Source organism: Pinus tabuliformis, chromosome 4_2 (assembly GCF_031772625.1).
Source record: "Pinus tabuliformis cultivar Carrire ecotype Pingquan chromosome 4_2, CPIR1, whole genome shotgun sequence".
NCBI lineage: Eukaryota > Viridiplantae > Streptophyta > Pinopsida > Pinales > Pinaceae > Pinus > Pinus tabuliformis.
Window position 1 is genome coordinate 831,155,309 of NC_142304.1, and position 9,199 is coordinate 831,164,507.

General features: G+C 41.5%; 2 protein-coding genes across 2 annotated transcripts; both read right to left on the reverse strand.

Moving 5' to 3' along the window:
- Nucleotides 1–890: 890 nt before the first annotated feature.
- LOC149172256 (uncharacterized) lies at nucleotides 891–4,210 on the reverse strand. The gene is made up of 2 exons (XM_089426248.1): nucleotides 3,787–4,210; nucleotides 891–1,633 (listed from the first exon to the last, which is right to left on the reverse strand). Exons 1-2 carry the CDS (start codon nucleotides 4,208–4,210, stop codon nucleotides 891–893), a joined length of 1,167 nt encoding a protein of 388 aa, XP_089282374.1.
- Nucleotides 4,211–5,765: 1,555 nt separating this feature from the next.
- Nucleotides 5,766–6,413, reverse strand: LOC149172257 (uncharacterized). The gene has a single exon (XM_089426249.1). The coding sequence runs from the start codon at nucleotides 6,411–6,413 to the stop codon at nucleotides 5,766–5,768; it is 648 nt and encodes a 215-aa protein (XP_089282375.1).
- Between the last annotated feature and the right edge of the window lie 2,786 nt (nucleotides 6,414–9,199).

Here is a 9,199-nt window from a genome sequence, read left to right on the forward strand (position 1 = left end):
ACGAACCTTGCTATCATAAAGCAATGGGCTTTACATAACGTGCAGCTGCTGTTTGCAATCACTCTGTCCAGAGGATTCTCAGCTTGCTCTCTGTTTTCCGGATTCTCAGCTTGCTCTCTGTTTTCCAGAATCTCAGCCATATTAGGAGAGCTTTTGGGGGAGGGGATGCAATACAGGAACTAGGGGAGTAAAGAAGGAGAGGGAGACCGGAAGAAAATGAGGAGAATGCCAAGAGGAGGGCACAGACTAGAGAAGAAACCACGCAGATGAAGAAAGACCGAGCTCTGTAGTTTACCAAACGGCCGAGCAGATGAAGAGCAACCGAGCAGATGAAGAACGACCAAGCCTGGAGATTGCTGAAGATACCTCTGGAAGCTTTTGGAGGCGGTATCACGACTGTGCTGGACTGATGGCGGCCACGCTTGTTGCAGAACTTCTGGAGCTGATTACCAAAGACAGGACCTTTACTCTCCTGCGAGTATAAGAGTGAGATTCTGATATGCGCATAGAGGGAGAGGTTCATGGATATATAAAGCGGAGAGGTAGGTTGAGCAAGCAGAGAGGACGACGTATACTCGATGATCTGGCCGGGCTTGGGATCATACTTAGAATCTTTGTAGCAGTCTATGGAGATTTTGAAAAGACTCCTACCTAAATTCTGCGTGAGAGAGTCACGAGAAGTCTGGGAGGTCAAGATCCTGTGATCGATCCAGATTGATTGAGTGGCAAACGAGGAGAAGGGAGGATAGAAGTCTGAGATATGACAGACTGCGTGCGGCTTGTCTGAATTTGGCCAGAGAGCACAAGAAGAAATATGGAGAATGATGAGACATGAGATCGAGGACATACTAATATGACTAGTCAGAGGATTTGAAAGGTAGCTAAGCCAACTACGGGATTGGTTTTTCATAGATGGAGTCATTTTCCCTAACTTGACCGTTCTGTCTGTTGGAGGCCTTGGTTGCATAGTGATCCGCTTCTGTGTTGTTGTCTCTTAGGACATGTTTAAAGGTCGTGTCCCCCATATTTCTGATGTTGTCCGCCATCTTGAGATTTACATTATTGAGGGCCGCTTTTTTAAATTCTGTCCCCGACACCATAGCTGCAATAACGATGGCCGAGTCTCCCAGTATGATTGGATTCCTAATTCTCAACCGATTCAGGATGATGGTGCCTAGGTAAAGGCTGTAAGCTTCTGCCATATTATTGGACATTTGGCCCAATCCCCATTCATAGCTTACAAGAATTTTGCCTTGTTTTTCCTTTATAATGCCCCCTGCTCCAGCTTCCCCCGGGTTATTTTTAGAGGCTCCGTCAAAATGCAGAGTGGGGCGATTCTGATCTAAAATCCATTGACTTACTTCTTCCTTGGTGCCTCTGAGCTTCCAGTGAATTCTTCTCGTGCATGCTTTGGGGTGAGCTAGATGGTTATTGCTATAATTGATGCAGAATTTGTTGTACCAATCAATCTCTTCTTTGTTCCAACTTGATTGATCTGGGGGAGCAACCAAGTTAGCACTTATTGTTTCAGAGATGAGCGTTGTAGTTTTTGCCAGTATGTGGGCTGGGTTAGGCTTCTTGTTATTGAAAATACAGTTATTCCTAGCTAGCCAGATTTGCCAACTGAGAGTAGCTGGGATGCATTTCCACAAACGAATGATGTTATTTTTGCCTTTCTTAGGAAAAGGATGAAATTTCGCCCAGTTTTTTTGGAGAGAGGAGAGCTGGTCAAAAGTCTCTCCAATTTCCATTGGTCTGATACTCTGAGTCCAGCAACTTTGGGCGAGAGGACAGTGAAAGAAAAGATGATGAATACTCTCCTCCTCGGCACGACAGAAGCAGCATATTGAGGGGCTCGAGATCCCTCTTTTCCTAAGGTTCTTAGCTGTGAGAACCTTACCTTTAAGGAGAGTCCAATTGAAGTGTTTGATCTTTGGTATGCACTCTGATTTCCAAACAGTTGTGTAGAGGTTCCATTTGACTGTTGAAGTGGATGCCTGAAGAAATTTGTAACCCTCTTTGACAGTGAATTTTCCTCCGCTTGGCTCCCAGATGTACCTATCTTCAGCCCCTATATTGGTGGGGGCGGAGCCTATGAGAGAGACCTTAAGATTGGACCATTGATCTCTGAGTTCATTGGGAATTTGAAGGTCCTTCCAGTCCTGCCAGATGTTGTGGTCCCATATTGAAATATCATACAAGGAGATTAAATTTTTAGCTTCCATCCAAATTTGCAGAGGTCTGAGGTTTTGGAGGAGGTTTCTTGGTTTGGCGCCCATGATTCTATCAGTCCAAATATTAACCTCCTTACCATTTCCAGGCACTTTGGAAATGTTCTCTCTGAATTGTGGGAGAACTTTTTTAATGAGCTTCCAAACAGGGGTGCAAGGTCTTTCAGCTATTGTTTCGAAGAGGAGATTAGAGTTCGGTCCATTAAGATATTTCCTTTTCAAGACCTCCACCCACCAAGAGCCTTTGCCAATGAGGATTCTCCAAATCAGCTTAAAGCCCATAGCACGGTTGGAGAGGCTCGGGATTTTAATGGCTAGGCCTCCCTTTTCGTAAGGAAGAATTACTTGATCCCATTTGACAAGGCTGAATTTTTTAGACTCTTGCTTTCCTCCCTGCCAGAGGAAGCTTCTCATTAATAGTTCCATATGCTTATGAATACTGGCGGGAGCCAAGGTGACCGCATACTGGTAGATGGGGAGAGCAGAGAGGATAGCCTTTATAAGGGTCGATCTACCAGCCAGATTTAGCCAAGATACTCCCCAGCTTTGAAGGAGACCTCTCATCTTTTCTATATGTTTGGCCCAAATCTCAGCCTTGACTGTTTCTTTGGCTAAAGGCAGACCTAGATAAGAGAAGTAACTCCAATTCCTTTGCACTGGGATGTCCAGTATCAAGGAGATTCTTTGCCTAATTTGATCAGAGACATTCCAGGTATAAATCTTGCATTTTTTGTTATTCAGCATCCCTCCTGAGGCTGCTAGGAAGGCATCCAAGACTTTCTTGAATCTTTTTGCCATTAGACTTGAGGCTCCCCCAATGAGTAGGGTATCATCCGCAAAGAGTGAATGGTTAATTTCTTTAGTCCCTCTTTCTATACCAATTCCAGTGATCTCTTTTTGCTTGCGGAGATTTTCTAAGTGAATGCTCAAAGTTTCCGCCATAATGATGTATAAGAAGGGAGAGAGAGGGCAGCCTTGCCTCAGTCCCCTAGTGCTTCTAAAGTACCTGCTTGGATGGCCATTAATCAGGGGAGCAGTCCAGGGATTGGAGATACATCCAGTGATGATGCTTGTAAAAATTTTTGAAACCCGAATTTTTTGAGGACTACTGTTAGGAAGTGGTGATCAACTCTGTCAAATGCGTTTGCCATGTCTAGTTTGATTATCATGCCTCGTTCCTTCCTGTTGATGCTGTTGTGGATTGCTTCTTGTATCAGTATGACGTTATCTGTGATTTTCCTGTGAGGAACAAATCCCCCTTGGTTCTCTGAGATTAGATGAGGAAGGAGCTTTTTGAGCCTATTGGCTAGAATTTTGGTGACGATCTTGTAAGAGACATTACAAAGGGAGATTGGCCGGAAGCGGTCAAAGGAAAGGGGGTTAACATCCTTAGGGATGAGAGCGAGGTGTGAGGATTTGGTGTTTTCTCCCATCTTGTGATTTTTGAAGACATTTTTAACTATCTGCACAAAGTCCTTTTTGATTGTATCCCAATGATTTCGGTATAAGGCAACCGTGAAACCATCAGGGCTCGGGGCCTTATCTTGTTGCATACTGAAAGTTGCCGATTTGATTTCCTCTTCTGAGATATCCTGGTCCAGATCTCTATTTTGAGAGTCTGAGATTTTACTCTCAACAGCACTGAGAAAGTCAGAGTTGTCCGACTGCTGAGGGACTGCAGTAAGAAGAGACTTAAAATGATTGAAAGCTGCCTCTTTAATTCCTTCTTGGTCATTGATCTCTTTCCCTTCTGCCACTATTTTATCTATCTGATTTCCGGCGCGCCTGAGCTTTATGTTGTTATGGAAGAAAGAGGTATTTTTGTCTCCAGCCCTCAACCACAGGCACCTCGATTTCTGCCTTTGTTCCTCTTCCTCAGCTCTATTTTGTCTATATAGTTCCTTATACATTTCATTTTCGTGGATTATATCTTCATTTGTGAGTTGGTTGTTCTCCTTTTCCTGATTCCACTGCTCCATCTGCGTATAAAGATCCACTTTTTTCCTCTTTTCCGTAGCTGCATTTTCCTTTGCCCACTGTTTGATGACTGCTCTTAGAGATTTTAATTTGGTTTCCCAGATGTAATGGGGCGATCCAAATACTTCCTTGGCCCATTGTTTTTGTATGAGGGTGCGGAAATCTTCTTTAAAATCCCAGATTTTATTGTATTTGAAGGGGAGAGGCCCCAAGTTTCTCCCTTTATCCAAATTCATCACCACAGGTTTGTGATCAGAAGCCGAAGCTTGAATAATTTTGCTCTTAATTGATGAGAAGCTTGTTGCGATTCTTTCCTGCACAAGAAATCTATATAACTTCTCTTTGATATTGTGGCAGTCGGTTCTTTTGTTACTCCATGTATATTTCCCGTTGAAGGGGGGAATGTCAATGAGATTATAGGTCTGGATTATGGCCTCCAGCGAGTCTCTTGAAGGATCCGCGTGAAAGTTTCCTCCAAGCTTTTCATCCACATTTCTTATTAGATTCAAGTCTCCTCCCAGAATTATGCTCCTATCATGTGAGGACTGCAAATCTAAGGATAAAGAGTCCCAGCAGATTGCTTTATCCCGATAATGTTTTGGAGCGTAGATGTTGTATATGGTGAAGACTTCTTGAGAGACTTTGTTTTTGAGTTCTGTTCTTATCCACCAATTGCAAGATTGGAGGTTGATGTGATCCCATTTATTCTTGTTCCAAAGTGTTCCTATGCCTCCTGAGGCACCTTCTGAACCTGTTGAGTAACCTTCAAAAAAATTTAATTTTTTGGCTTGTTTTTGAAAATCTTGTTCTGAGATTTTGGTCTCCTGGATGAGGACGAAGTCTGGCTGCTCCTGATTTATTAAGTCATGGACTGCATTTATTTTTGAGGAGCCCATCCCCCTACAGTTCCAAGAGACCAGATTCATCATTTACCAGTTTTTGGATGAGTCCCGCTCCTCTCCTTTGTTTTTTCCCTGCTTCCTTTTTGCCTGTCTAGATAGGAATCCATTGGTTACTGTGCTCCAGTGGCCATCTCTTTCGCTGCTGCTTCATCTCTGATTTCTTTATTTGACTTTCTACCTGCCTTTCTCGGGGGATCAGAGGGAAGGCTGGTTTCTTTCAATTTATTTCTGGTGAGTATTCTCTCTATAGTTGGTGGAGGAGAGGGCAGAGGGATCGAGGGGGAGGAGATGACAGCTAATGAGTTGTCGCGGGGGGAAGGGGGAGGGGTCTTCAACTTCCAGAGATTCAAAGGGGTTGGAGGAGGGAAAGGAGGGAACTGAGCTAGTGGGAGGAGGAGGGAAAGGAGGGAGCTGAGCTAGTGGGAGGAGGAGGGGGAGGAGGGTGGATTTCCGGGGAGGGCTTAGAGCTAGGCCCTTGAGAGGAGGAAGGTTTTTTCTTTTTTACTTGTTCCCAGGGGCCATTCAGAGATTCTTCATTTTCAATGGGTTCGTTTAATTTTGACTTGCTACATCTATTTGCGAAATGTCCATATTCGCGACATACCTTGCATTTGAAGGGTAGTTTCTCATAGTCCAGCTGTTGGATGTGCGTCCATTAATCGACCTTGATCTTGATAGCTTCCGGCAGGCCTTTCCCGAGATCTACTTCTACGCAAATCCTGGTGCACGCATGCATGTTCTCCCTTGGCTCAGATCTGTCAATGTATTTGCCGACTGCGTTCCCTATTGCCTTTACTGATTCATCTCCCCAGCAATGGAGCGACAGATGTGGGAGGCGGACCCAAACCGGAACTGCATTTGGGATTTCCATTTCGGGATCGAAGTCTGGTGTCCATCTATTTAGATAGAGGCCTCTTGAATCCATAAAATAAGGGTCGTTTCTGAATATGAGATTCCTGTCCTCTTTTGTTTCAAAAAGAAATGTGTAATAGCCCCTTCCACAAAATATGATGGCTATTTTCCCTTGTGTCATTGCGTTCCAGTTGTGTTCCACCCATTTTTGAACTGATCTTGGAGAAGGCCAAAGACCAGTGAACTGTCCTATGAGACCTCTTTCAGTGAGGGTGATTGCTGACTTCCTTGGCAGGGATGGAGGGAGAGAAACCTCGGTGATTTCATCCAATTTCTTGACAAACTTAGAGACTGAAGGACGAGTTCTTGATGTAGCATTGTCAGGGATCAACGAAGCAAACAGTTCCTCATAGTTCTCTGGATCTGGAGGGGGGGGGTCGTTCCCAGCCATTCAAGACTAAGAAGCCAACGCAGGAGGCCGTAGGGACAAGAGCAGAGGTATGGGCCCCAACGCGAGACCGGGCAGGAGGCCTGAGGGTGAAAGAAATGCGTGCGGGAGAGAGAGGGGCAACGGGGCTGGCGGCAGCCCTGCCAGGCAGGGCCTGGAGAGCAGAACCAGACAAGCGCGGGAGAATTTTTTTAAATCGCCTCCAGAGCTCCGCCGATCTAACCACCTACTGAAATGAAAACTTTAAAGGGTGAAAGGGACAACCGCAGTTCAGAGTAGTAAGGGCACTGTCTTTCATATTCTCAGCGGGTATGAGGTTTTTGGGTGTTCAGTTTTATATCAATTTTTGTTAAATGGGTCTTTTGGCATAGATCTTGAAAGCTAATGGAGCACACCCAAGTTTGAAGAAGCACTGCCTTTTGATGTTTTCAGCCAGTATGAGGTTTTCGGGTGTTTAGTTTTATCATCAATTTTTTATCAATGGGTCTTTCAAGATAGTAAATTTTGAAAATCGATGTAGCACACCCAAGTTCGAAACTCTTTTGTTGTCTGTCATGGAATTTTTTGATGTGCATGTACCCTCCTCAATGGTAAGATACTTTTTGTATGCTGGAGATATCATCTATTCGAGGCATATATCTATGAATGAAAAACAAAAATGAAATTTGAGCTTTAATATAATTTCGAATATGGGTTCAAAACGAGGGGTGTTATCAAATGTGTATTTTTAAATGTGTTATGGTTAATGCAAATGTTTTAGTGATTTGTTGTAACAATATGCAAATATTTCCTTCTTTGTTATGTTTTATTAAAATCGACTTGCAGTATGATCTGAGTGGTTACAATAGCAGCATCAAATTAGTGGTGAATTTATATAGATATCTGTTTTTTCATTAAGAGCATTGTGTCATCAAATTAATGGTAAATTTATATAATCGATTTGCAATATGATTTGAGTGGTGACAATAGCATTGCATCTTCAAATTAGTGGTAAATTTATATAGACATCTGTGTCTTCATCAAGAGCATTGCAGCATCAAATTAGTCTTAAATTTATATAGACATTTGTGTTTTCATTAAGAACATTGCAGCATTATATAAGTGGTTAATTTATAAATGCAATTGTGCTTTAGTTAATAGCATTCCTATTAAACTAGAACATTAGTGATTAATTTATAAACACATGCTTTTGTTAATAACATTAGCATTCCAGCATCAAATTAATGATTAATCTATAAACACGTCATTGCTTTCGTTAAGCATTTTTCACTAATTGTATTGGATAATTCGTGGTGAGTAAGCGGATTCTGTTGTAGGATTTGATACGTAGAAATTTTATTTGTGCACATGGAAATAATGTTAAGAGATTCAAGCATTTTTCATTAATTGTATTGGATAACAAGTACACAAGGATCAATAATACCATGTCAAAAAGATGAATCATCATCATACTACGTCTCCAGGACAATACGTTTAGATTAAGATCTCAACAAATATCAAAGTCTCTGAACAGTCCTCAGTTGATATAAGAAAATCTTGACGAAACTAACGAGTGTCAAAGAGATCATGTTACTAAATCACCTTAATAAACTGGGATCATTTACAGTGTCAAGGTTGCTCCTTTAAATTCCTCCATTTCAAATCCGATATTATCTATCACATTACCATTGCCAGCCTTGCCATTCCACAGGTCATTAATCATATAGATTATTGCATTCATGTTATATATATATATATATATATATATATATATGAGAGGTAGGGGGGCTATGTGGGGGTATATTTCTGTTTTTTTATCACATTGTATGATTGATGCAGGGTATAAGCTACCAAAAACTTTGGCTTCTCTGCTTCGGTACGAGAGATACATATGTCGTGAAGGCATTATAGTATATTCACATTCACTCAGACCATGTTAGATGTTTCTTAATGTTTTTGATTCATCTGATCTCGGCTTCAAATGAAAATGGTAAACAACTCATAATACATACAAAATCAATGGGATGATACTGCATAGAATTTATAGAAATAAACTGTAAATTTCATTCAAACTCTAGCTTTTTACCGCATGTTAAAAACTCTTCCTCTACAATTAACCAGAGCTCTGGCTTGAAACACATTGGAGGAAAATTCAGTTACATTATTGTCCACATATAATCTATGATTGTCCTTCTAGCTACCAAAGAGCTAGAGAAACCATCCACTTCGAAACAACCAAAAGGTTGAGTAAGACTTTCATGAACCTTGCCACTTCTAATCCTTGTCTGAATCATCTTCTCTGGGCCATGTGATCGTCCAGGGCATATAAATCCACAACAGTCCTCTAGATTAGTTATCTTTAGACCTGAAAGATGTGATCAACGTCTTTGTCCAATCACCTTGGCTTGCATTTCAGAATACATTTTATCTCACTCTACATACACAGATTTTTGTAGTGACTGCTACAGATTTTAAAGGAAGGAATTGCAGTAGGATGGAGTTCACATCTCCAGAGTAAGTCTTCCTCTTATCAAACTTGTAATGGGAACAATCACGTTAACAATTTTTAAAGAGTGTGTCTGCTTTCATGTTATGTTTACCTTTGCATATAGAGTGGGTTTTCTGTTGCTTCTGTTAAATCTGTGGCTAATCAAGTAAGAGTCTATCTTGTTGTACCAAGCCCTTGGACAAACATAAATAAAGAATAAGATGTCAGATTTTCTATTTTCTAAAAAGGGAATGTTGAATGTGGAACTTAATCAAGGCAAAAGTTGAATTGACTATAAAAATAAAAATAGATGTAAACTATT

Coding starts and splice junctions, on each gene's coding strand:
- LOC149172256 (XM_089426248.1), bottom strand. CDS start 4,210: ATGGAGCAGTGGAATCAGGAAAAGGAGAACAACCAACTCACAAATGAA. Junction 1,634..3,786: donor AATCAAATCGGCAACTTTCA/GTATGCAACAAG, acceptor AATGCATCCCAG/CTACTCTCAGTTGGCAAATC.
- LOC149172257 (XM_089426249.1), bottom strand. CDS start 6,413: ATGGCTGGGAACGACCCCCCCCCTCCAGATCCAGAGAACTATGAGGAA.